Source organism: Sparus aurata, chromosome 16 (assembly GCF_900880675.1).
Source record: "Sparus aurata chromosome 16, fSpaAur1.1, whole genome shotgun sequence".
Lineage (NCBI taxonomy): Eukaryota > Metazoa > Chordata > Actinopteri > Spariformes > Sparidae > Sparus > Sparus aurata.
Window position 1 is genome coordinate 3664290 of NC_044202.1, and position 27852 is coordinate 3692141.

The window sequence follows — 27852 nt, forward strand, 5'->3', positions numbered from 1 at the left end:
TCTGCTTGATTTATGGTTCCTCTCGTTCAAGTGGGAGTCTTTAAAACGCCGCGGTCGGTTGCAGGTTTTTGTTAAACCGGCATCATGGTGTCAGGGAGAGATGTTCTGGTGGCGGCCGCTGTTTTTGTTTTTGCCCTCGTTTCTCGCAGTGAGTCCACGATTCGACATTTAGGAGTTCACTTCTTGTCATTGTCTTGTTTCTACTGTATTATTGTGTTACCTTGTATTTGCTCTTTGTGTGTGCTACTGTTTACACTCAGAAATGTTAAAACAGTGTGTTCTTCTTCTGCTCACACCCAGGCGAGGGTATAATCGGTGGCAGAGAGGCAGCGGCACACTCTCGGCCCTACATGGCCTCCATCCAGCTGCCAGAAGGCGAGAACATGAAACACGAGTGTGGAGGGTTTGTGATTGCCGATCAGTGGGTGATGACTGCAGTGCACTGTCTGCCAACAGGGTGAGGCCACCTTCTTCTGATCGTTATGAATGTAGTTCTGTGGAAATGCAATTAAAACATGATTTTGTTTGCGGGTTTTACTGGCAATAATATTTCTGATTGTGATTTTTTTTTTCTTCCACAGGCCAAATGGAAGGAAAGTGGTGCTGGGTGTTCATTCTCTGAGCCAACCTGAAGAGACGAAGCAGACATTCGATATTTTGGAGCTTCACAATCACCCAGAATTCAGCCACGTTAATTATGATAATGACATTGCTTTAATTAAAGTAAGTGTATATTTTGCGTACATGTGTTATGTAGGAGGAACAACTCATCAACAGAAGCCTGAGATCTAGAGATGGAGTCAAATAATGTGTGGTTTATTTATTTCTTGTGCAGCTGGATCGTCCGTTTAACGCCACTGCAGCTGTTCAGGCTGTGGAGTACCTGCGGGCAGGCGGCACGAACCCCGACACAGACGCAGAGGTGGAGACGGCCGGCTGGGGATCCCTGGATAACCTGGGGTCCAGACCGGATAAGCTCAAGGAGGTGGTCCTGGAGATCGTCAGCTGGCAGCGGTGCAGACGCTCTGACTACTTTGGCCGAAAGTTCACCAGTAACATGATGTGTGCACATAAAGTGTGTCCAGACCCCTGCGACAAACCGCTGAAGAAAGAAGACACTTGTGATGTAAGTTTGAGTTCCTTCTCTTCCACTGATTATAAATGTTGTTGTTTTTTTTAAATGGGATAAAAAATAAGAAGTTATGATGACCGTAAACTAGTAAATTTAGTGTTTTCTTCTGTTTTCTGTGCTTGAAACTTTAGATAATTTATGGTGAAGTCAGATAATATTTCTATTTGCTTGACATAAACTACAAATTGTTTGCCAGATATCAACTTTGAATCAGAACTGAAGGAACCCATTAATGCATTAATGTTTTTAATGCAGTAACCTTGATATCACACAGTGCTCTGTGATGCAGTTTTGGGTATTTCAAAGCGAACTATGTGAGCTTTTTATGAACTTCTGCCATTTGTTGCAAGTTTTTCTTGCAAACTTTAAACTTCTTGAGACGTTAAACATCTTAGCTTGCTGAAGTTAGCACGTAGCTCTGCTGCAGAGCCTCACAGAGCTGCTGGCCCGGCTGTAGATCTTGCAGTGTGATACCCGGGTGTTTACAGTTTTATTTGTCAGTGACCTTTCACTGTCATTCAGTGTTTCCTGCCTACTGGAGTCACTGTTTCTCTTTATTAGATGCAGGTCTGCGTAGGTTACCGTTACTTCCTGTTCAGCCCTGTTCAGCTTGTCTTTCTGTCGTCCCACAGGGAGACTCTGGCGGTCCTCTGCTCTACAACGGCATCGTGGTGGGCATCACATCCAACGGAGGAAGAAAGTGTGGTCAGTTGAAAAAGCCTGGAATTTACACCGTCATCTCGCACTACACCGAGTGGATTGACAGCATCATGGGCCCACAGACCACCTCGGCACCGGAACCAAGCATGTAAAATAAAGGAGAGCCACACTCCTGCTTCAACATACTGACTCATGTTACTCTTCTTGTATAATAAAGTGTTTACAGTGTACGTGTATGTTCTGATTAGCCACAATAATACATTTGACATCATTTTATCAGCTCACTTTATAAAGAAATCAATAAAGAGACAGTCGATCTCATTCAGGTGTCACGTTTGTCTTGAGTTCTTCTTCCGCATCTTGAACGATGAACATCAGAAACCAGAGCAAAGATAAATCTGCAGGGACGAAACATCAACACCGAAGTTCACTTAAAAAAAGACGGGTATGAGTACAAAGATAAACAGTTGTGGAGCAAACTGCAAACAAATAAAAATGTAAGAGTTACACAATATCTGCTTTGATGAAATCTAAACAAAGTTGTGCATCAGTCTTGTTTTCAGGCAGCTGTAGTTGGCAGCAGAGTCCATCTGAAGGACACGACTGTTAGGCGGAGATCAGCGAGTATATCTCGTGAACTCGTCCGATAAGATCCAGCAGCAACGTCCAAAAGTAAATAAAATCTGCAGCTGTACTCCTTCTTCTCCTCCCCTCTGTGCTGCACAGATAAACAGACATGAGTAATCCCTGATGTCATCCCATCTTCTTCTCCTGTTCCGTTGGGAAACTCCCCAAGAACACCACTGATTTTTTTTTAGCGTTGCAAAATTTCAACATATATTTATTCTGGCGATTCATTTGAAAAAAATATATACAAATAATAAATCCAGTGCAAGATCTTGTAGTTGTTTTAATAAAATAAACTAATGATATTAATCACAGGCATGTTGTGTTTGATTTTATTACATGGTACAGTTGTTGCATCTATTGTAGTCACCCGCTGCCTGTGAGTATAGAAATCAAGCATCTCTTAATAAGTAGTTCCCTTCTAAAGCCCCCTCCTTCCCCTCCTCTATCATTTTCTTCCTCTCCTGCAGCTCCTTGACAGGGAACCTCCTCACCGAGAGGGAGCGGCCTCCGTGTGAAGCCACCAGTTTGTTGATTCCAGAGAGCAGGTCTTTCACCTGAGGGTAGCTCAGAGCATTCTGGGTCTTTGTAAGATTCAGTTCATAATACCGGCTCCCGCACTTCTGGATGAGACCCTGCAGGGTGGCGTGCGCTCCGGCCACGTAGTCGTCGATCCTCTGAGGCCTGTGCTGGTTGCAGTCAAAGCGGACGAAGAGGACGACGGCGTGCTCTGCAAAGTCTCGTCCGAAGATCTTCTGCAGGTGCCCGAGCATCTCGCACTCGCCCTGGGTGAAGCGCCCCACTTGGAGCACCAGCAGGAAGACGTGAGGTCCAGGAAAGGACAGAGCCAAGCAGTCCTTGACCAGCTCCAGATTCTCCACGCCGTCCTCGTCCCACAGCTCGGGGGTGTCCACCAGGATGAGCGGCTTCCCTGCTGCAAACACCTCCTTTCTCTCACAAGACGAGGTGGGCTGAGGCGGTTCAGGATCAGAGCCACTGATGGAGTATTGATTACCTGCTCTCTCCAGAATTAGATTTAGTGCGGAAGTCTTCCCGCTGCCGGAGAGTCCCAACAGGATGATGGACATCTTCTTTGTGTCGTCATCTTAAAGCAAAGAAAGAAAAGAAACTGGATGTTAGAAAGCACACACACACCGTTTCTGTGTTTTGGTTGTAGAAAAATAAAAACACCCACACTTGCAAGCCTATTTCTGGACAAATCTAAAACACTTTTATGTGATTCATAACCTTTAATGCATTATTTCCCTTGTTGGGGTTAAAGGATGTTATAGATATCAATATTTGATATTGTAGACTGCCCAAAGTTGGCCTGCTATCAGGTTTTATTTGCCCTGCCAGATGTTTCTAGCAAACATTACACACACAAAAAAAACATTGCATGATAAGATGTTCTTTAAATAGGCTTGCAGGAGCATACCTAATTAGTTTTTCACATTTTCTTTCCGTAATCTGAGCACGGCAGCCAGAGTGCATGAAAAAAACAATAAGGAACTTCCAAAGATAAGCCCGGCAAAACATTTCCTTCACCTGTTCTTACACCATGAACACAGGAGAGAAAAATATTTTGATTGGACTTGAAAAATGGATCGCCAGACCGCAGTTTCTTGGCCCCTGGTCCACTATCAACGATCAGTTTTGACCCTCTGCAGTAAAGACTGTGGGCGGCCCTGCTGTAGATGACCCACACTGGTGTGTAACTCTATCACCCCCTAGTGGGAGAAGTCTGCAGTTAACTCACTCTCATCAGAAAAGTGTCCTACATGAAATAAAAGTTGATCAAGAATATCTCATAGTCCATTTTAAGCAACCATCATACTGTAGATGTGAATGTTTGGAGCACAGGAAAGAGATGTGTTTGTCTTCATCTCAACTAACTCTGTTTTAAAACTGAAAAATGCATCTCACCATCAGCGCCTCTCACGTGGAGCTGCGACATGGCTCTGTGGCTTATCACGGCTTCCTCCAGGCTCTCTCTTTTTGTCTCGTATTGCTTATTTTCAGCCGCCTCCCTCTTTCTTTCCTCTGCATGTTTCTTCTTCAGCCCCGCCATCTCCTTAGCTCTCCTCTGCTCCTGCTCCTGCACCAGCTGCTTGTAGGCCTGCTCCTTCTCCTCGGCCTCTTGCACCTTCCGTTTCAGCATCATCATGGCCGAGTCCTCCGTGCTCCTCTTCCTCGCCTCGGTCAGCATGGCGTCCGTGTAGCCCGTCACGCCGTTTTCAGCCAGCATGTAGTCGACCATCTCAAACAGGGCTTGGAGTTTGTCTGTTGCATTGGATGATGTGACGCGGCAGTATCTCCCCTCGCACATGTTTATCAGCTCCAGGAGGGCGTCTTCCAGTGTGTCAGCAACCTCTCCATCCTCCAAAGAGAGCACCACCAGGTATTTTAAAGCCTCGGCTCCGAAGTGAGCCTGCAGCGTCTCCACCATTCTCCTTTGCCTCTTTGTGTAATGTCCACCTTGGATCAGCAGCAGAAATGTAATGACTCCATCTGTGCAGGATTTAAAGCAGCCATCTATCGCCTGGCTGATGCCCTCCTCCGTCACGTCCTCCTTTAAATCTGCATAGTGCAAGCTGATGGAGTGACCGTCTACAGCCAAGTCACAGACTTGACTTGATCCCAGTCTGAACTGGACATGTTTCTTCCCAGAGTTATCCTGCAGCAGAGACTTGAAAGCGAGCCATTCCTCCTCTGCGGATATGACCAACATCCTCTGACTTGTGCTGGTTATGCCCTCTGCCAAACAACACAGTAATGACACATCAATAAATGTTAGCATGTTCGATATGTTTTGCAACCTTTAATACATTGAATAAGTCTGAAAGTATGCATTTTAGAAAAACACTTACTGTGCGACATGTCTTTGCAGGTGCTCTCACTGGTCTGAGATGCTTGTCAGCTCAAGATAACCTGAAACTGGATTCTCTGGCTCCTCAACAAACAAGATAATGGGCAGAAAAAAAAACTAAGATGCTTCCTGCTTACAACATCTCACATGTCACCTGCAGTTTTATTGACGAGGAAGTGCATTCCACAGCACAACTCCGAATGACCCAGCCACTTGTCCTTGTGCATCTTTATGTGCTTCTGTCACGCTTAAATTAAACTTCCTCAACTCAGGAGCTTTGCTTTACTCACAAATAAGCAATACTTCTTACTTATACCTAAACTTTCTCTATCCTTTTTGTCTTACAAACACTCACATAAAGTTGCTTTAGTGACTCATTTCATTTTCTTACTTCATTCCCCTGAGACTAACCCTAACATAAGCCACAACCACTTTCAGGCCTAACCCCAAGTCTGACTCTCACCTCAAGCAGAAACCACATTCACCTTAATGGTCACCGGCTGTTTGCCCTCAAATACAGTCAGTGAATCCCAGACAATATGACTGTTTGAAGCCAATCTTTTCCCCACAATGCAGGCGTAAGTAAGAGGTGAGTTGCAGGCACCTAATCAGCTGACCTAGCACAATTTCCTGTTCCCACCTGACTCTATCAAGCATCTGCACTCTGCACAATAAGGCCAGCGGGAGAGGCATTCTGTGATTGTTTTCTTCTTTGCACTTATTGCTGAATCAGCCTCGATGCAGATATTTTGCCAAAACAGGAAAAGCAGTGGCATGAAATGCCAGATAAAATGTGGGCCAATGTCCTGGTGAGCACCACATCACACTGATGACTGAAAAGAAAAATCACTGGTGTTTTCTCACAAAAAAAACATTTATCTTATTTTTTTTTTATTGTATTAAAATGTCATTACAATTAAATCAACATAAAACAGTTGCACAGATGTAAATGCAGGAGTTCCCCTGCACACACAACAGCTGAGATTACTGAGGGATTGCACCATCTCCCTCTGCTGCTGTCAAATGGCCCAAAACAAGGCAGGACTACAGCGAGAAACGGGGGGGAAACCGTCTGACAAATTCAGATACATTCACATTTGTTAATCGTTTAATTCGGCCAATATGTAATATGAAGCTATAAACATTAAGTACTTTAGAAATATTAATAATTTGTCGTGTATGTATTCGATTTTACGTCTAAAATATCGTAATGGTATTCTGGACTCCCCTAAATATCAAATGGTTCGCTCCGTTGCTCCGCTATCTTGTGTGGACATTCTCCAGGGTGATGGAGGAGATGTAGCTATTCAGCCTGAAAATACATCGGTTTAAAAACGCCAATTGTGTGAACTGTGACAACAATTACAATGGCCGGTATAAGGAGAGTGAACGGGAAATTATCGGGAGTCAACCCGGCTGTCAGGTAAACGCTAACATCGAGTTGTGTTCACGACAAACGGCTGAGCGAAGCCGTTAAGCTAACGAGGCTAACGTTAGCCGCAGCCGCTATCTGATATTTGTCGGTTTGTGATCGACGGTTAATGTTAACGGTCCCGGAAAAACACTAATGCTAATGTTAGCAAAATGCCTGACAAGCTACAGGTCATATTGATTAGCTGGTTAAGATACATAGTCATCTACCTGATAACACCCACGTCGAGGAATTCCCCGTTATTTGTTATTGTCAGAACCTGAAACATGCTATCATAACGTTTAGCTAATGAATTGTGTAGGATTTTTTTTACTGTATTCCTACAAACAAACACACACACACCAAAAAAAATAATATGCAGTGCTTATAATTACACATATAAGTGCTCATAATTACATATTCCTCATTTTCCCATAATCAGTTGAGAGATTATTTCTAGTTATTATGATAAAAACAGTGGTCGAAATGCATGTTAGTCTTCAGATGTGAACTCGTGACTTAGAGTTAGTTTGGGGTATTATAATAGTTATAGTTTTCTCATAAATTATCAAAATATGCATTGAATAGATTCACTCCTACTGGTAAACTTCATCTGAAGTATGACAAAGAAATTAAATATAAGGTCCAAGTTACTGGCTATTCACAGAGAGGATGGAATAGTTCACTTCTCCTCGGATTGTTTGCTGTTATAAAGTATTCTACAGACCGCCAAAGCACTTTCTAACACTTGACACATTCTTCTGTCCACACACACATTCATACACTAATGGCAGACACTGCAATGCAAGGTGCCAGCCTGCTCATCAGGAGCAATTTGGGGTTTAGTAACTTGCTCCATGGTACTTTGACATGAACTTTCTGATTATTGGACGACCTGTCTGTCTCCCGAGCTTTTCCCAAATAATCGAATAAAAGTTGTGACTAACTAGTTATTTCTGTTGTTTTATTTTTTCATTTTCCAGTTGCTGTCGTCTGCGTCAGGTCCAGTCTCTGCTCTGCGAGGGTGGCACTGCCACTCCTGATGGCATCCTCTGCTCTCTCGGTATGTCAAGTTGCAAAAATTATTATCTTTAAGCTTGTCATGTCTCGAGGAAGTTATTTTGTATCACAGATGCTGGGTAAAACAATTTATAGTCATCCCAAAACAAACTTTTTTTTGTGTGTGTGTCATAGGAATTGACAGCAGATATAATGAGGGATGCACTGAGCTGGCGAAATACCTGTTCTATGGACTGTATGGAAGAAACCAGCTCAATCTGGAACATGTCCTTGAGGAATTTCCTGAAGAAATGCTGGATGGTGAGTTGTCCCAAGTGTTGTGCACTAGATTTTGAATCATGTTTTTGTACCTGCTTTATTCTTAAATGCTCTACTCTGACACATGACTTGTCTGTTTTCTAGATGTAATCTTGCTGATCAAGGCAGAGTGTGTCCACCTGTACTGCAACCCAATGAACTACAGTTACCTGTTGCCCTACGTGTCCCACTGGAGGAACCTGCATCTCTACTGCATGACTGAGGCAGAGGTTAAAAAGATCTCCTCCTCCCCTACAGGGCTATTATTCATGTTAATTATGCTTCCTGTATGCGTAAGACAGGAGTAGGAACCTTATCAAGATTATTTAGGCATGTTGACCATCCACCTGGCTACAGGTTTAACCGCTGCAGGGTTCTTTTTCAATGACACAATGTGTTCTGCACAGGTAGTTAAGCCTTTTCAGAGCTGTTAGTTGCACATTGCTCTGAAAACTCACAAAGCCAACAACATTGTAAACATGATCTTTTTGCAGCAGTGTAAATAATCAGAATTTTAAGTTCCTGTTATATTTCCACCTCTACTCACAGTATGAAGATGAGGAGGCAGCGGAGGAATTCAAAATCTCCAGTTTTGTCACAATGGTGCAGGACTGCTACCGTATTGGAGTACCAAACAGCTCCCAAGGTACAAATCATCACATTTTTAATCTCCTCATTCATTCGCTCCATGTGTGTGAAAGAGATCGTGAAATGTGTCCCACACACTAACATGACATTACATCTTAGTAAACAAGAATACAATGTCATTTTTGCTAGTTTCACCTTGTCGGCAGTATGTACTTACTGGATAATTACACCAACAACAGCAGTAATTATACCTGTCCTGCTGTTACTTTTAGGACACATCCAGAGGTTTGATATGTTTATGGTGGAAAAGTGGCCCCTGATCCAAGCGTTTGCCCTGGAAGGCATCGGTGGAGGAAGCTTTTTCACCCTGAAATACAAGGTACCTGGTAGAGTGTAGAAATAATTGTTTTAAATAAAGTATCTGTGCAACTACACTGTACTTACCTTTTGATTTTCCAGCTTATGGACATGAGTGAGAAGCTGTGGCAGGTTTACAACAGACTCGACCCGGTGTCCCTGGATACAGTCTTCACAGAGGTAACACTGAGCTCCTATTTTCATCAGCTGTTGCATTAAATATTTAAAAGGCCGCCAAAGTCATATTTAGTGTGCAAACATGACCATTCAGTATGATATGTACTCTTAACTTGGTGTTGTTTGCTCTATTTAAGGACCTGGTGAACTTTGAGAAGCAGTGGAGCGGCTTTTTCTCCAGCATGGACCTGGAGAGCCATCTCTCCATCTTGGAGCTGTCTGAAGCGCAGGCAGGAGAGGTGCATTTAGTGTTATATCATCCTACAATTATGTGGTTTAAGAAATGCAGTACAGCATGAGAAGAGTGAAAAAACTATTAATTCTTAAGTTGAAGAAAATTTGCAAATTGAACGTGCAAATGGAGGAGTGGAGGTGTAGTGACTGGGAGGAAATTAAGTCAATATCTGCTTTAATGACTACCTGTGCATTTGTTGTAAATAGATAGATAGATGGATAGATAGAATTACTTTAATGATCCCAGACAGGGAAATTATTTTGTTACAGCAGTAGTGGCTCCGCAAATAAAACACTTTGTACATAAAATAAATAGAAGGCAATATATACATAGTGTATATATACAATGCACAGTGTGCTATAAACAATAAGCAATAACCATAAATACAACGAAACAAGATATGCAAAATATATTATAAACAGTAATAATATATACAAACAGTAGAGAGACCAGAGTTCTCTGTCAGGCAGAGGTGAGAGAGTTATTGTATAAAGTGATGGCTTGTGGCAGGAATATAAGAAATATAATGTAGTTTACAAGAAACACAAATACTATTTCTAGATGTCATTTTTCAATGTCTGGTCTGCATAAAGTTTGATTTCATTAATCCACAGACTTTCCGTACGTATTACTCTCATGGACTGATCTCAAGCAACATCACAGATAAAAGGTACCAATCATATTCCACAATGTCATCTGTAGTGTCTTAGTTTGTAGAGCAAAGAAATATAGTTTATCTCATCAAATGTTTCTTTATTTCAGTAAAAGTCAGCAGCCCTTTGTGTTGTTCGGGAAGCATTCCTCCTCAGAGGATATGGAGAGCTACTCCTTCAACTTTCCCTCAGAGAGTCATCAGGTCCGCAGCACAGGACCTCGAGGTTCTACAGCCAGACACATGGTGAATAACTAGAAATAATAACTAGTTTGTTGTGAAATAAAAACAAAGCTAACTCTGCAAACCACGCACATTACTGTTGGGTCCTTACTAATGACTGTACACTTGCCAAAATGGTTAGTAGAGTAGGGTTTGATGTTATAAAACACACTGCTCAAGTTAAAGTACAGAAGTGACCTGCAGCACCACCTGGTGAAGTACTTTGGTACAACCAGTGGAAAGTAACGTGCAGAGCAGTGTTTGATAAATTATCTTGAACATCTTGTGCCAACAAACAAGTGATCACTGATCTTATGTCTCCTGCTAGTAGAGATTATTTTAACTTTGTGAAGGGGGAACATGTCATTAATGTAACCTTTCTGTCCATTAGATTCTGCAGTGTGTGGCTCCAAAAGGACCTCTATCCTGCTCTCGGACATATTTCTTTGGGAGCACCCACACTCCGTACCTTGGTGAGGCTTTACTTTTTTGAATATTGAGCTATCCTTCTGTGAAATGTTGCTTCGTGTGAAGTTAAATCCAGGCCCCATAAGGAGCATAGCCGACTTGGTTTTAAGTGGAATATAAGAAGTGCTTATTTGTACCGTCGGTGTATAATTTGTTTACACTCTGCTGTATTTCACACACAGGAAATCAAAACGCAGAGCAAAAGAAAACAGAAGTCTTGTAAGTGATTTAATTTTGGATCTTATGTTTTGTTCTTCTTCTCTGTAACAGATTGGTTGATCATTGTTAAATGTTCAACAATGTCTGAATGAATTTCACTTTTTTCAGACTTCTGTCACAGATTTATTCAGCTGCTGTTCAAGGAGTCCTTTCAGGAATCAAATGCTACTCCTGTACCACCAGCGCCACCAAGGTAAGAAGAGCACTCATCTTAAAATTAATCCTTCATAATGTTCCGTAGCTTGCACAGTTGCTAAATGCAAAACGTTTATTGTTGCAGGCTAAAGATGTGGCAGAGAACACCTTTCTTCTGGCTTTGGACTCAATGAATTTAAGTCAGTACCGCAGTTCCCTCAGGTACAGATTGATTTGAACTTCTCACTGTTGTCCAGTATATGAGGCTTTCAGCCAAGCATGAAATGACATGTATTGTTTGAACCGGTTTCTGTGTTTTTCTCTCCTCAGGTCAAAATGTGAATTCAACATTCAAGCAGTGAATAAGGAAGGAAGGTGTGTGATAACTTGTGTTGTTGGTCATATACACACATTTTTTATTTTCTGTCAGAGCTCCTTAACACTTCATTGATATTTGTAAAACTAAAGAGCCTGTTTTTTATTTCAGGATTATTCCTCTGACTGATGAAGATAGCCGTTATGTCATAAAAACGGTATGTCAGAGAAGCATTTTTTTTTTTTTTTTTGCTTGATCAAAAGCTTCTTGCAGTTTTCATTTTGACTAATTCTGCTTTTTTTTCCTAAGGCCTCCATGACTGTCCATGACATCCCAGACCTGCAGTGGGACGGCGGAGACCTGGGCTCTGTGGTCTTCTCTGAATCCTTCTTGGAGTCCAGCATCAACATTCAACAGAAAGGTACAGTATTGATTAGATTAAGTCTAATTAGAATGGATTACGGATATACTACACAGACCATATATTAAGTGAGACAATCCCCCACAGGTCAAAAAGGCAACAGTCATTTTGTAACAATAGAGCAGTAGAGAAAAATACCCTTCATCCTTCCCTGAGAATCGTGATTCATCTTGCGCGTCTTTGTTTTATTTGTCTCTGCTTGTGTTTCCTTCTCCTGCAGATGGCACTGTGTCTTCAGACAGCTGCTACACCATCCTGACTACAACTGTGCCGCGCTATGCATGCTGGCTGGTATGTGTAAACAAAATGAAAAAACAAACATGTTTCATCCTCAGTTTCAGGGGTAAACAATTGATTTATTCCAACATTGTCTTACAACCATGTTGTTTCTAGATGGAATCTGATGTCAAGCAGTCTGAGCAAGCCCAACATCTTGCTAAGGTAAGTTGAGCAGCTTTGTGTATCCACTGTGCAAGAATACATTCTTATGTACGAGCCTCATCACTTACAGTGTTTTCCTTCAACAGAAAGAGGACAGCACTTGTTTGGGAAGTGCTCTGACTGTAGCAGATGCTGCATATGTGTTCTCCAGCAGCCAGCTCTCCACACACGAAGAAGGTGATACTTTCTACTAATATCAGCATTTATTAGTAGTAGTTGATATTGATTTACAGTCATTTACAATTGGTTTAACTTGTGTATAATCATTGATTCTTCGATTTCTAATTTAGCCTTGAAATGATTAGCAACTTTAGTCAATATATCTTACAAAAAGTAGAAATTCTGCATAATTTAACAAACATTTTTAAATGTTCATCTTAGGGAAAATCATCTTCTTCTCTGAGGGTCTGCTGTTCATCCATTCCCAATATGGAAGCATTACCCTGTCCAAGGATCACATCAGCAACATCAAGTTCTACGACCCGGTAATATTTATAGTTACAGTGCAGTTAAAAGACAGTTCTTTTGTTTGTTTCTCACAAAACCTTGATAAAACGTTACCAACGTGTGTTTGACTTGAGTGTCCTCTTATTAACCAGGACTCCAGCGCTGTGGCGTCTCTTTTCGTGGAGTATGAGAGCAGTCTGCTCCCCCACCTCCCGTTCCCTCTCCACAGCTCGGACCAGTGTCTGGTCTTTGCTCTTCAGCCCAGGTCAAAGAGCCACAGGGCCTTCTATTCCAAGGTATGACCCCTGTAAGGGTTTTAGACTGAAGATGCACCTGACCATCTGAGTATAGCTGTTTCTCTCATCATGCCTATAAAACATGAATCTTTGGATTTATTTCTAGATGGATTTATGTGGCGTACTTCTTCATCTTCTTGATTTAGTACTTGTTAAAGCTTCAGTTGTATAAACCTTTTGGTCTCTTGGTTTCAGGTTTTGTCAGTTTGGCAGAACACTGACTCTGGACTTACTCTGCAGTTGGTGGACAAAGATCACCTGACCTGGAACCAGAAAAACATGTAAGATGTCTTTATCTCCTTTTCAACTAAACATCTGTTTTATTCCCTGTTACAGCCGCATTTTTACCACTTTGTTAAGATAGCTTGTGATTTGTCTGACTCTGACATTTTTCTCTTCAGGCACACCAGACTGCAGAAGCTGCACGACAGCCAGGAGCCACCAGTGGCCAAACGCAGAGGCAGCCTGAAGACTTCCAACTCCCAGCTGCCAGAGCAGGACATGTTAGTATACACTCAAATCACTCAGTAGAGTGTTCCAGAGTTGTACTGAACAAGTAATAAAACTCAATGCTAGGTATTGCTTAATCAAGAGCATGTCTCAAAATAGCAGTAAGCCCACATCCAAACTTGGAAGGTCTTTTCTGCTTAAAGAAAGAATACAACATCACGTAACTTCATTATCTAGGCCAAAATAAACACATTTCTTTCCCGCCACTGAACCTAAAACAAAGAAGAATACATGAAAGGATAACTCTGCACCTTTGGCAGATTCATGTTCTTCCCAAATCCGTCCTAAATCTGTCACCTAGTATAAATAGACATCCGGCTGTTTTAAGGAAATACAGTACAGTGCTTATAAAAAAGAGTCGCTCTCTTTTGCACAATTTTGCAGTCTCATTTTGAATTGCTGTGTTCCCACAGAGATACATGATTGATAACTTTGAGCTGTAAAAAATGCAAGCAAAGTAAGTGATGAGAATTAAAGATGTGGCTGGTGCAAGGACATTTAAAGTCTTAGCTGTAATATTGTTGCACTCATTTTGATATTGTGCTGCACAAATGCGAGCTAAGTCCCTACATACATTTTTATCTAGTTGTGCGAGTGAGTCATGACCCAATTTCTGCTCACTGATTGTTTTATTGTGGTCTATGCCAGGTTTCTTCAGCACTTTGCTTTGAGTAGTATTGGTCAGGAGCCAATTCTGTATGACCACCTGGGGGTGCTCTTCCCCTCTGCAGAGCTGAGGAATCCAGCCAGCAGTCAAGGAGACAAGGTGAGCATGTTGAACAAGGTGAAGTTGATTCTTTTCATTTCAATGCTTGTGGTTCCTTCAGAAATATTGTTATCGTTGTTAAGCATAGCTGAGACTATTCAAATCTGACGTGGGCTTTTTATTGTGTGTAAGGTTGTGATTACCGTCATCACTGGATTGCCTGGAAGCCATAAGAAGAGACTCTGCGACTTCCTGGTGCAGTTAAACAAAGAACGTGGAAGGTGAGAGAGATTTTATCCATTACATTTCTTTTTTTAATTAATCTTACAAGAAAAGAACAACACCGACAAAAATAATTCGTCCATCTGTAGGTGGGTGGTGTACGAGCCCGGCCCCGACAGCTGTGACAGCTTCTCAGCCTCTCACCTGCAGCAGTACTTGTCCAGCTTCCTGGAGAGCCAGAGAGGCCCCGGAGGCAAACCCCGTCTGTTGGTGCTCTCACCTGGGTAAGAAAGCCCGCTGAACAGCCTGACACAGCTGGGAACTGAGAAGTCAGGACTCATAGCTTCTGCATCTTTAGAGAACAATATCAAACAGCATTTAAATACATTAGAAAAAGAAAAGACTGAATTAATTTGCTGTTCTCTGTCAGTGATGGCTTATTCAGTTGTATGTGTTTTGACTTGTGCAGATACACAGACGTTCTGGATGTGGTCCAAGCTGTGCTTTTTCACCCCGACCCAGTTGTCCAAGCATGCTTCACCATCGGCGCTGTAACTGCTTGTGTGGACCCCCTCACTTCCTGTATGGAGCACAGGTGAGATTTTGTGTTGCGAGCAAGTTTGGATAAGCTTCAAGCAGCCTAAAGAAACATATATCAGATTAATTCATGTCCACAAACATCAATTTCCAGATGGGTAAAATAGGCTTTTCATACGCATGAAACTATTTGAAGTGTGATGGAATGAGACCAAACAAAGATGTCAGTTACTTTGCATATGCAGAAGAAAAGGTTTCAAAGTTGTGTTGTTTGCTTTGTTGAAATAAAAAATGTAGGACCAGTGATTTCTATATTGTTCTGATTCAGTATTGACTCAGTTGCAAACTTAACACTTCAGTAAATGTCCTCAGGCACTGCTTTCTGCCTTGTGCCAATGTTTATATCAGCTTCCTAATAACTGTCAGGTTTTTACTATGAAGAAACTGTATATATATATCAAGTTTGTATTAACAGCATCTGAAAGAACCCTTCTCCAAAAATCTATCCAATGTGTAGAAAAATATTCAGCACTTGTAGGTGTGAAATGTGACACAGAAAAGTTTGCAGCTTGCTCCAGAGAACGGCAGTTCAGTCAACCAGGATTCACAGCAGATACAATAGATTCAGTGACCCAGTTTCACAACAAAAAAACTACTCAAATCACTCCTGGAGCACAATCTGCTCTTCTGCTATCCGTCTGTGTGCTCAGAATGTTCCAAAAAACATATATTTTAACCAAAAATAGATTCCATTTGGTCCTAGCACAGTTAGCTTCTTACATTTTTTGGTTTAAAATCATTCCCTGTAAATGTAGCTGCATGCAACAAAGGTGAGCGTCTAGCAGCAAATGTTAGCTGTATGTTTAGCTGTATTTTACAAAGTTAAAGAGGTGGAATAAGCTAAAACACACCAGTGGAGGAACCTGAAATTCACATTTAGGGTTTCATGGAGCTCAGTGTTTTGAAGCAACATATGGACAGAGCAGATGATGACAGACAGGCCCGGATGTTGATAAATTGTTGATGCACTCGAGGTTTCCAGGACGAGGTCGAGGCAGGGTCCATTTTTACAGAGAGGATCAATCCTACATTTAATCTCACTCTCCTTTTGTTACAGGCTTTAGATGAAGCTTACAGAGCTTCTCGCTGCCGTAGATTGACTGAGCTGCTCCACACAATATGACATACCACTCCGGTTAATAGGCTGTTTTCCACTGCAGAGCCAAGCATGGTTGGCCAGTGATACTTACATACAGATGAAGTCAATCAAGACGGTCCAGCTTTTACAACAATGGTGCTGCCATCTTTCTATACCAGATATTTAATTTAAAAAAGTGTTTAATTAAACGAATGCCCGGGTCACTGTTCTGCACAGTAACGTTTGTATATAATAGAACATATATGCAGGATTATGAAAACTCCAAGACTCGTTCAGACAAGATGCTTGTCTAGTGAGCTGAACTTTAATAATACATTTTTAAATGTGTTTTGGATCCTGGGCAATAAACATGCTGTGATGACCCTCCAGTCAAAGTCTGACGAGCCTTGTCGGCTCAGCAGTGGAAAAATGTGTAATAAGAGGTTTAGTTTGCAAATTGGTCAGCACTGACTTTTCCATTTGAGTCTTCCTCAACAAGCCCCCTATCACTGTCTGTTGCCATAGATTGTGTGGAGGTCTGCAAAGGCCCACTATGGCGCTAATTGGGTGTGGTTAGCCCAGCTTAGGTCTGACCTGCCTGTCAACCCCCTCAGCATAGCCCCTCTAATCCCCCCAGGTCCACATGCGCGACCAACACACCCTCCTCAGCGAAGCTCATCAGTCAGTCATGATCCATTCTTTGTGATGAATGTAGACAGTTCATTACATCAGGACAGGAAAGATAAATGCCTTTCAAATTGCTGATGGCCCAGCCTGCAGGCTCTCTAAGGCTGGAGGCGGGGTGGGGGGGGGACGAACTTGGCTCGGAGAAGTTGTGTATAACACTGATCGATGTGAAAACTCAGGATAAATTATGTTAAGATTAAATGAGATTACAGAAAGCTTTTACATTGGTCAGTTGCCAGTCATAGCCATGATGTCATCTGATGAAAAAAGCCTCACGATTGATAACCGGATCGCTCGCCAGGGGCCATAACATGGAATTAGCCTGTTTATTTCTGTACAACGTTGGCAAGCACCCATTAGTCATAAATAGAGTTATTGTTTGTGATGATATTGTGGGAAAAGACATGGGTTAAAATAAAGAGGATTGAGGATTTTATAGATTAAAACACAGCTCTTGTATGTGTACACTTAGGTACAATGTTTCCCACAATGCATCAGTGACAATCTGACCCTAACCCCAACAGTACTCTGTATATTATGATTTAATTTGATGTCCTGCTGTCTCTTGTCTTATCAGGTTTGCTTTCCCTAAGCTGTTGGAGCAATGCAGTCAAGGTAGGTCCCGTCTCTGTTGCACTGCTCTACCATCCAACGACAAAATACGTCGAGGATGAACTTTACTTTACGTATTACTGAGGAAACACCACATTTATATTCATTGGTATTGATTTTTTTCCAGAAGTGTAATGCTCTTTTGGAAGCCGTTCAACATTGCCATTCCAAACATATCTCATGCTGTCAGGTTGTACAATATCACCATTAAGGGTCTGGAGGAGGAGTTCTGCATGTACATCCAATGATAACAGTCATACTCTCACAGCAGAGTAAAGAAGCGAATTAGAGATCCAACACAAGCACGCGGTGAAGTGATAAATTCACAGCAGCAATGCTTTGTGGTTAACGTTTGCGATTCACACTCCAGCAGAACAATCCTCCCATCTTTGACAAAGGCCAAAACAAATATGGAGGTCATTGTGTTCGTTGGTGCAGTGAAGGGCTTAGTACACCTTGTAATATCACACAGTCCAAGAACATTAACATTTTGAGATTGAGTTTCCTGCACAGAACTTGCTCTCATGGTGGTCCGACAATCACTCATTATGCAGCTGTTCTCCACCGCTATTGCCTCGGAGCTCCAGGTCCTTAAAAAGTCTTAAAATGAAAGTTTAATTGGACGTCCCACGAAAGGCTCAGGACACCTTTGCCCCAACCGTTCTTTCATGTTTGAGAGCACACAGTCTGTCTTGTGCTCTGTAGTGACAGTTTGAAGATTTCATTGCTATTATCCTCGCTGTCTTTGTTACTGGAATCAGAAAAATCCCAATTTGGGCCGCAGGGAGAAAGTCTGGCTCGGCAGAGCTGAGGAGCAAACACCACAGTTTAATCTGTCAAAGGATTATTTATCATGCGTTTTATATCCGAGCAATCTTTTGGAAGGAATCAAAATGTCAGTTCCCCTAAAAAAAAAAAATTCAACCTGCAGGTGGAGCGCAGCTGCAGTAAATTGAACCCTGCGTAAAATAAGCTATTTCTGCAGTGGCATTACAGATGTGGTTTTGTATTTTCAGGAAAAGTGAGCCAGTTTTTCTTGGAATTCATATTCCCTTTCTGTGCCTCGTTTTATGTCAGGTATTGTGAGTACAGTGGTGTTCACCGGGCTGACAGCAGAGCAGAAGCACCCTCTCATGCAGCATGTTCAGCAGTTGGTACGCTCTGCCAACCCCACCGCAGCCTTCATACTGGCAGAGAGAGGAGCTGTCACCAGGTAGGCGCCCACAGAATTGTGATCAATGCCGCAAACAGTCACTTAACTGCTTTTTATCTCGGCCTAAAATATTCACTTCAGGCTACATTTTATTCTGCTTTTGAGTGTGTGTCTGAATATGTTAGGTCAGAGCACTGCTCAGTTAGCACAGTGATGTGTCATGAACATTTCCCCGTGCAGTCTGTACTTAAAGAATACTTATTTTTAGTAATTAAAAGTAGGACATTTCCTCAAGCAGTTGTGTGGCTTTTTCACGTCATATTTACGCAACTATGATACACATATTTATACAATCTGTGTGGGTTAGGGTTAGCGTTACGTATTCATACTGTAATGATTTTTTTTTTTCATTACCTAGGAATGAAGATGTGAATCTGATACTGTCTGATAGCAGCTTCAGTGAGCCGCAGATGTTGAGAGCCCGTTATGTCCTCTACCCTGGATGGTAAGAACCTCGTTCTACGTTCCTCTCTACTGCTTGTGACCCCCGTGTGTCCCCCTGTGTCCACACTCAACCTTTTGGCCGTTGAGCGACAGATTGGTGTTGATTCCTGCCTCGGCGTTTCTCCGTCCTGCCTCTGCTCCCTCCCTGCGGTTTAATTGCCACTCGGTTGCAGTGGTGAGGGTATCGGCTGCTGATTGCTGTAAAGCCCCTCAGGGCATCTTGTGTTCTATCACCAGCTGCCTCCTGGCAGCACAGTAACAAGCTGTTGGCCATACAGTTGCCATGTACACAGAGGGGTTCTCCTTCCCTTTGGAGCTTGTCCAGTCAGCCTTCATGCCACAGTGGTCAGCCTAATATGAACCTCTGCTAAATCCCCCAGTCAGATCATACACTGCATATCTGGCCACAGTCTGGCTCTTCCGATTGACTCATCTTCAGGCTTTATTTTATGTCTGATGCTTTTTATACTTTCTTAAATATTTGACCATGGCCTAAATCTTTTTCACCTGCTGAAGAGAGTATCAGCATTAACAGATTTATCTTCCACATGCACAGTGATACCAGCAAATCACACACTGGCCTCTTTCCTGTGGGCAGCTGGTAGAGTAAACAACTCTCCAGCCAAAGACAAAATGTAGCACAAACACTTGGCTTGCTCCAGACTTAACTTTCTCACCATTTGTGTCATGTGCACGTGTTTTGTGTTTCAGGTGCAAAGGCCGCTTCTTCACCGGTTCTGGTTCTCTGGTCTTCACCCAGCACCGCCTGGCTTTCAGCCGCCCCCTAGAGAGGCCTCTATTTGTCACCCGCTGCAAAGGTGAGATGGAAAAGAATTCTCCCCCCTTTTTTTTTGACTGTTACACGTGACAGAAGCTCCAGATATGAGCTGGCAGGGTTTGGGGATGATTACATAAGCTGCCTCTCCCTCCAAATATGGAGACAACTGAGGTCTCTGAGTAATTGTCTGCGGTTGCTGTGAAATAATCTGTTTTCCCAAAAGATGCACTTACGACATCTTGCCAACAGCTATGCTTTTTAGGAAAATGTAAATTAATATTCTTTAATCCTATAATTTGTGCTTAAACTCTAATAATATTTCTGCAGCACTCAAGTCGACGCTAAGGCCCAGCCCCTTCCGAGGAAATGTGTACAATGTCTGGGGAAAAGTCCGATTTTCTGGTAGGAACGACTTGTTTTTATTTTACTTTCTCAGATCAGATTTTGAATTCCTGACAACTTGCTTTTGTCCAGCATTACTAAACAAATATGACTTCTTTCCTTGGTAAATATTTTAACCTGCATTTGCATTTCCCAGTTTTGGGAATAATTAAAGAAAAGGTTGCCCTCAAGGCGGGCAAGAAGCTCCTGACGGTAGGAATGCTGCTCGGTTGTTGCTCTGGTGTCTGGTGTTTAGAATTCAGCTCATAGTCCACTGCTTTGGTTTCCTCCGCATAGTTTTCTCACTCTTTTTTCATTTGGAGACTGTGTAGCGTTGTTGCATGAGGAGAGCGTGCAGGTGCCTGTGAGGAGTTGTGCAGAGAGCGTGCAGATATTTGTAGAGAGTTGTGAAGACAGAGGCGTGTGGAACGAGTGTGGAGACTCTACTGTATGATCCTATCCTGATACTCACATTCCTTTAGTGTTTTTTCAGTCTGTCCGTAGAGCAGTGTATCATTTACATCACTTTATATTTAGTTGATTTTACTTCATTTTAATTTAAGCTGTTGCACTCTCAGTATTACTTTTTACATTAAGTCAGGACATATTTGAGATGTTTAATCTTATTTTTTGCCACGCACGTGAGTTCTGTGAGCCATTTTTGGGAACAGAGAGGTTGTATGTATGTTAAAACATTAACACCCCCCACCAACACCATGCTGTTACCATATGAAGCTGCCGTAGCACACACAAGGTGTAAACTGTATGTGCGACTTGGGTGTGAGCTGCTTTATCTCTGGAACCTCCAGACTCAGACCAACTGATGGAGGTGAGCTACAACGCGGCGAGCGGGATTCTGAGGGTCGTCCCAGAGCAGACCAGCGGCCCTCTGGCCTCGGGCCCCAAAGCGACCAACACCTCCATCTTCCTCATCTTTGATGGTGTCGGCCTCACTGAAGACGGCCTTAAGGACTGGCTCAGACTGTGCGCTAAGCAGGTTGGCATTGAAGTGTCCCTGCTGTTTTTGATGACAATACACACTGAGATTCGTCTGTAGCATCAATCAAATACTGTGTAAGAAAATAAACAGCTTAAAGGCTGTTTTTTCCGGTTTGATGTTTACAGAGGCAGACAAAGAAGCCGAGGAGGACTAAAAATACCCTTTCACCACAAGAAATCAAGCGCATACATGTGAGTGTGTTTATATTTATAATTATATAATTATATACAAAACAATTTTATATTTACCAGAGGTGGAATATGTGACGACAAAAGTACATTAAAGCCCCTCTGGGGTGTCGACTAGGAACAATGTTTTTATGGGCTAGCACCTGCTTTGTTGTGCCTATATTGAATTACTGGCATGTATGCGCGCAATGCACATTTGCACTTCCCTGTTTATAGTGTCGTGCTCGGTGGTGGTAAGAAATGTTGCAGTGTGAAGAAGAAGAATACGTGGATGTAAATAATGCAGCTTTCAAAACATTTCCCCGATAATGTGCCTTGTAAATGTGTGACATTACATCCATCCAACACGGTTCCCACAGGGAGACATCGACATGCACACATCGCAACGGTGTTTGTTTGGAAGAAAACCCAACAAACTATTTTTAGGTTTATTGTCAATAAAATGCCCCGGCAGGAGCGAACGGGGTTTGAAATCTTTGATGTTAGATACAAGCCTCAGCAGAATGTTCTCCTGGTGGTCTGATGCTTTTCTGTTTGTTTGTTTGGAGGTTTTCCTTATCTTCTGAGAGAGCTCGGCTCGGGTCAGGAACTGATATTGATGTGGGCCTTCACAGTCGATAACCTTGACTGAACTTGATATTGTGTGTTTCTCTTCAGATCAACAGGCACTTGGATCCACTACCGCCAGGCTACTTCTACAACGGTTACCAGTATGTGGATATTTTTGGAGGAAAAACAAACCTCCATCCCAGTATCCTTCTCAGTGACTATTGCCAAGGGTTAGGGTTAGAGTAAGGTTCAAGTTTGGAACTTCAAATATATCTAATTTTACACGTGTAATACTGCACTGGAGAGGTTTTTATGTGTGTTACAGAGGCTAACAGAAACAAACAGTTACTCTTTGGATCTTCTGGACCAAAGAAAGCCGTGATCATGACTCATTCTGCAGGTATTCTTGCAGCTGCATTGTTCTTTGTGGTCATTGTGTTGCTGTTTCCCTCAACATTGCTGTAACCGCAGACATGGAAGAGTTCATTAAAGACTACATCACTGAGGCCAACAAAGAGATCGAGCTGTTCAACCGTCAGCTGGAGCTGCAGCGACAGCCTGACCTGTTTGACCCGTGATAGAATCTGTCCGTACGTCCACTGCCTCCATCGGTCACGTCTGAGGGAACCACAGTGGGAGGGACAGGGAGGGGACATGGGGTTTATGTACTGAACGCTCCACTAGCATGGTCAATGTGTGTTCACGCCACATGCATCTGCACAAACCGCTGCAGTCCATTCGTTATCTATCCACTATGTCACTTTGTTAGCATGGAAAGGTTGAGTGCAGGTGAGATTTTAAACAATGACATCACATTGATAAGCCAGTTATGTCACGTTGCCTCGCTGCAACACTACCAACGGTACACTTGGCACTTCGGCGAGTTGGATATCATATTAATCAGATAAAAGTGGCAAACTGCTGCGGTCACTGGTGTCATTGCAAAATTAAGAAGCGAGAAATGAGAGTGGCTCACAACTGCAGATAAATCTGAAACATAGCGCAACACAAGAGTCCGTCTTTAACCCGATGTGATTACGACACTAAGCCTGAGAGCTATGAGACGTTTCACAATTGAAGGGAATTTCCAACCCCACGCTCCTGCAGCTTGTGCGTTTCTGTTTATCACAGTTGGCAAATTAATGCCTCTATTTCTGGATAGGCATGGATAGCCGTGTGATTCTGGTGGGCTCCCTGGTGGGGTTTCTCAAGAATCGCTCCTCCTCTGTTGTCACCCAATCCGTGGCCCACCTGTTATCTTGTCTGCGTGCCACGCTGCAGCAGAGGGAGCGCTTGGCCATAGAGCTGTAAACATTGGACAGCCTGTTGGCTGCAGACAACTGATGAATGATGCCATTAATCACATAGCTAAACGCCGTCCCAGTGCTTTATTTTAAGACTCCTAAAGTGAATCTAATGAAAGTGCAATAAAGCGGACTTCAGTCCCTGCAGCAAAGTGTCGTAGTTATGAAACAGCTGAGGCCGACACACATTAATTCACTTCCTGAGGTTACGTGTCCACCAGAAACTGTATTCTGTTCATTTTAATGCTGCTAGTGAACAGTGAGAACGCAGGAAGACACAGAAAGTTAAGCTAAGGCTCACAGCAGCAGGTTGGGATCACACACTTCACCATTTCGGTCCAAATGTTCGTTTGTTGTTATTAATGTGAACATTCCTTTTAGGGTAGGAAAAGAGGGGAAAATGATAAGAGCCGGGAAAAAAAACCTGGATTCAGTTTCCTGTTTGGTGGTTAGGTGTGGGTAAACACGAGTAGAGCCTTTAGTGAAAGGTCCAAGGCTTTGTATTAGTGGTGTGATGTTGCGGAGAATCAGACTTCATGTCCTGCTTAAATGGGTAGTTATGCTCCTGTTTGCTCTGCGATCGTGTGTCACACTAATGTTCTATGCATGTCTTCCCCTAACCAGGGTTCCTCCACAGAGATGTTTGAAATGTTATAACTTAAAAGGAAAAAAATGTATTTGATAAGCTCTTAGTAACATTTGTGAAATGACACTTTAACGTTGTCATTTGCTGCATATTTGGGTTGTATAAAAACCCACTTAACCAAATAAGAATTTCAAAGTAAAAGCGTGTTAAATAAGTGCGCTTGAAGCTGTAAAATGTGTAGGAACCCTGCTACAATCTCCGGAGATGTAATGGCTTTCGTTCTTTATGGGGTCAGCAGTGTGCTACACAGACTTAATACCAATCTTTGGGTCAAAGGGTTCTGAATTGATACTAAAAAAAAAAGGAACATTTAAATGCACATGAAGGTGCTTGCATACTGCTGCTACTACAATGGTACGATTTATTACATTAGCCTTTTGAACTCTGTACCAAAAAAAATAAGCGCCTGTACTCGAAGATGAGTCCTGGGAGATTTTTCCCATTTCAGATAAGAGAGGAAGGGTGTTTCTGCTAAGAGAATATTTTAAGTCCCTAATCTTATTCCTTAGCAGAGGAGGGGAGAGGGGGGGGGGGGAATGCTTGCTAGTATTCACTGTTGTTTGATGCAGATATTTTTAGATCAGTGGGACCATGTCTGCCTGTCAGCGCCGTCGACAGCCAGTAAGATTGAGAGAATCAGTAACTTTGTTTTTCAGCTGGCGGACAAACCGAGAGTGAAAGCATCGTTAGCGAGTTATTTTCCCCACCAGATCGATCGTGATTCAAATGATCCTGACACTGCTGGCCCCATCCGTCCACTTTGATCCGAACAAGCCATACCATCCTATGCTAGATGTGCCGCTGTCTTTTTAGATGAATAACACGACTGCATAGAATAGCACATAACATAGCAATGACATGTATTATCCTGGCATGTTCCAGCCGGCAAAAGAAGGGGGAGAGGAGGAGCAGCTCACCCCGCGTTACTCATTCCATTAGCTCCTCTCTGACAGTCCTTCTCTTTTACTCGATGAAAGAAGTGCAATTGTACCTTGTGGTTTTTATATAGTCTACTTACAGAATCCTCAAAGAGCTCTTTAAGGACGACGCCGCGCAAAACAAGCGAGCCGCTAAATTCTCAGTCTCTCACAGCTTTTGTTCTGTTGTTGAGTGCTTATAAGTTCACGTAATGCCGTAACGAGTCTTAACAACAGGTGAAGGGCTTTTCTGTTGCCAAATGAGATGCCACCAGGAAAAAAAACACACACACATAAAAAAGCATTACCTCCACTTACAGATGGCTGATAGAACAAAATGCAAACAGATTACAGTGCTTTTTTTTTTTTTTAAAGCAGAGCAGGATAATATGGAACATAAATCCGCTTGTTGACAAAATCATAACTCTTGTTTAAGCTGGATTCCCTGTTTAGCGTTTCAGAGATGCACTCTCAAAGCCGTATTTTTTCTTTTTTGAGCAACAGTTGCTGTCGTTCTGGAGTTACGTAATACTGCAGAGAGTTACCTTGATTGACAGTGGAACAGTCTGAGGCTGATGTACGGGAGACTGAAGGCGCCACAACTTTGAAAACCCGCTCCACACGTCAGGGAGCAGAGAATCCGAACCATAATTGGCCCGAGAGATCAGAAGACAGTCCTTAAAGAGTCGAGGGTTACGTAAGATGTTTGTGATATTTAAATCAAATTAACACTAACACATATAGACACACATATACACGACTGCTACTACTAAGTACGTCTACACTATTTTGCATGTGTTGAGATGTCAAGTGAAATATGATGCCACATATATTCTGACAAAAATTGCCTTTCACCAAACTGGTACAACAAAGAGAAAAAAAATCATCACCTTTATTTTACATATCTGCGAAGAAATTTGAATTACCTCGACGCGACAAATAGTATTTTTGTAAGAGAATTGAACACTCAAGGTGCAAGCGAAACGTCTCTGCTCGCACAAGCTACAAAAAAAAGAGCAAAAGCAGATGCAATTTTTTTTTTTTTTGTAGGGAAAAAAAAAACACGAGAGAATCTGATCGGTTGTGAGATGTCAGGTTTCTCTGATCCAGCAGTGCCTTGGCTACGGCTAAGAAGAGCAGAGATTAAAGCTGCATTCAGAGCTCCATCCCTCCCTCCGTCACAGGGGGAGGAGGTGTTGTCAGGCAAAGGATCCGTCCTTCAACAGTGTTGGTGAAAGGAATCCATGGAGTTGTTCTTTAAAGCAATGTGTTTTTACGAAGCCAGAGGGTAAAGTAGGCGCCGTCACGCGGGGGGGTTGGTCACTGGAGGGCTCGGGGACGATTCAGGTATTCTTGCAAACTAATCAAAAAGATGTCAGCATACGGGCTGGGTACCACAGCGAGCGCTGGAACCAGAATAGTTCTGAGACTAGTTTAATTTATGTTCACAGTGGTACATTTATTGGTGGCACATTTTAATTAATTTCATGAGCAACACATCGTATCAGTTGATTTCTTTATTGAAAATGTACAAACGCTAGAAGCAAAGCTGCTTTTTGTACATGTTCTTTTAGCTAATTGAAATAGAAACACTTATTTTTTATGCCCAGCCCTAGTATGGATACAAAACCTTGAAGTTTTGTATCAGAGTATGGATTAAAGAAAAATGCAGATTGAGTTTGTGACTAAAGTTGGGTGACCCCTTCTTATTGCACATTGGGGGCCCACGGAGCCCTCCACGAGCCTCTCAGCGCGACCGCTACGCAACTCTCTGGCAGACCGAGCACCCTGGTGTCTTCATCCTGTACGTGGAGGCTAGCCGTTTTTGTAGCTGAAGTTATAGGACAAAAACAAAGTTTGGTGTTAATTGGTTTTATATAAAGGGGTTGAAATGTGACGTTCTCGTGCTGCAGCGTGATAACGCAGCGCGAGAAAGTTTTTGTTCTTTTTCTAGTTTTGAAGATTGGCTCGGATGTTCCAAAAGGGCCAACGGTGTGGAATGTATGCACTTCTTGACGAAGTGGATATTTCTGTGGTATTTTTGTGCTTATTGGAGGAAGGCGGCTCGGAAATGGATTTTTTAACTGTCCAAATTTTGCTCAGGCCTCAGGGGACCGCTGGTACTAATTGTTTGGGCCGCTCTGTCCTATAGAGGTTAAAAGGGAATCACGGGCTCTTCACCCCACCGTCCTCACAGACAGCGAGAGGAATTTGCTCAGGTCTACTTATTATTTCCAAACCTGAGATTACATATTTGTCCCATCAATCTCGAGTGTTGCAGAAGAAGATGGGGGTGAAATTGTGGTTAATATCTTCTGTCTGTAGCCGCGATGCAGCTGTCGAGGAACAGTAACGATTCAAGTTGGGAGGTGTTTGATGTCACGATGGCAGAATTAGATCTGAGGGGGGAGAAAAAAAAGCAAAGGGCTCATTTCTTTCTCTGCCATCTACAAGGCCGTCCAAAGTAAAAAAGAACAAACTAACTTATAAAATAATTTATTGTCTCTATTGTGATGAGAAGCAAAAACTTCAAAAGTGCCAAACTGACCTCCGCATTTAGTTTTGAGGGTGTTAACATGCTGCGAGCGTGTGAAGTCAAACTGAATTGCATTTGCACAAAACTACTGTAACTTCTGTTTTTTTCCTGTGACTGATGCTTTTATAATCTAACTGTTGTTTTTATTGCACCACGTAATCCATTAAATATTTATATGGTTGATCAATCCCTGTCCCGTTTGTTGTTACTTCCTAAAGAAAGTCTCCGTTCTGTTGCTGTGCGATTGTGCGATAACAGTTTTGCTCTCGGATGTCAGCCGCCTCGCATGCAGCCCGTTTGACATAGTAGTGGATTTGACACTTGGTGAGACGACACGGGTTCACTCTGCGCATCCAAACCCTCCGTATCAGCACCGACTGAGGCGGTGAGCTCTCTGTTGTTGGGCCTGGGAGAGCTAGACTAAACAGAAACAGTCTGCGGAGTGTGTGTGTGTGTGTGTGTGTGTGTTTAGTGGTTCGGCTATTAACACACTT

The 27852-nt window shown here is 42.6% G+C and overlaps 3 protein-coding genes across 5 annotated transcripts; 2 read left to right on the forward strand and 1 right to left on the reverse strand.

The window, feature by feature from the left end:
• Window positions 1–2113, forward strand: cfd (complement factor D (adipsin)). Its single transcript, XM_030392235.1, has 5 exons — window positions 1–148; window positions 301–457; window positions 582–723; window positions 836–1126; window positions 1765–2113. Exons 1-5 carry the CDS (start codon window positions 85–87, stop codon window positions 1942–1944), a joined length of 834 nt encoding a protein of 277 aa, XP_030248095.1. The 5' UTR covers window positions 1–84; the 3' UTR covers window positions 1945–2113.
• On the reverse strand, window positions 1969–7000 carry LOC115566392 (GTPase IMAP family member 8-like). 3 transcript variants are annotated; one of them, XM_030392232.1, is made up of 4 exons: window positions 6930–7000; window positions 5290–5369; window positions 4346–5176; window positions 1969–3524 (listed from the first exon to the last, which is right to left on the reverse strand). In XM_030392232.1, the coding sequence occupies exons 2-4, from the start codon at window positions 5297–5299 to the stop codon at window positions 2812–2814; spliced, it is 1554 nt and encodes a 517-aa protein (XP_030248092.1). In that variant the 5' UTR covers window positions 5300–5369; window positions 6930–7000; the 3' UTR covers window positions 1969–2811. The 3 variants fall into 3 exon arrangements, with proteins under 3 accessions (XP_030248092.1, XP_030248093.1, XP_030248094.1); XM_030392233.1 differs by having other exon boundaries at window positions 5290–5372; window positions 6930–6989; XM_030392234.1 differs by lacking the exon at window positions 6930–7000 and having other exon boundaries at window positions 5290–5495.
• On the forward strand, window positions 6517–27545 carry dnaaf9 (dynein axonemal assembly factor 9). The gene is made up of 37 exons (XM_030392230.1): window positions 6517–6711; window positions 7683–7762; window positions 7894–8019; window positions 8122–8246; window positions 8566–8662; window positions 8877–8983; window positions 9064–9141; window positions 9276–9377; window positions 9988–10043; window positions 10136–10271; window positions 10639–10720; window positions 10898–10934; window positions 11043–11127; window positions 11215–11291; window positions 11400–11444; window positions 11557–11602; window positions 11695–11806; window positions 12027–12097; window positions 12200–12247; window positions 12334–12424; window positions 12629–12732; window positions 12847–12990; window positions 13186–13271; window positions 13392–13493; window positions 14149–14266; window positions 14399–14487; window positions 14578–14712; window positions 14898–15023; window positions 17368–17405; window positions 18480–18615; window positions 18974–19060; window positions 19771–19877; window positions 20165–20239; window positions 21028–21215; window positions 21344–21409; window positions 22064–22157; window positions 22427–27545. The coding sequence occupies exons 1-37, from the start codon at window positions 6656–6658 to the stop codon at window positions 22531–22533; spliced, it is 3459 nt and encodes a 1152-aa protein (XP_030248090.1). The 5' UTR covers window positions 6517–6655; the 3' UTR covers window positions 22534–27545.
• Window positions 27546–27852: the final 307 nt, after the last annotated feature.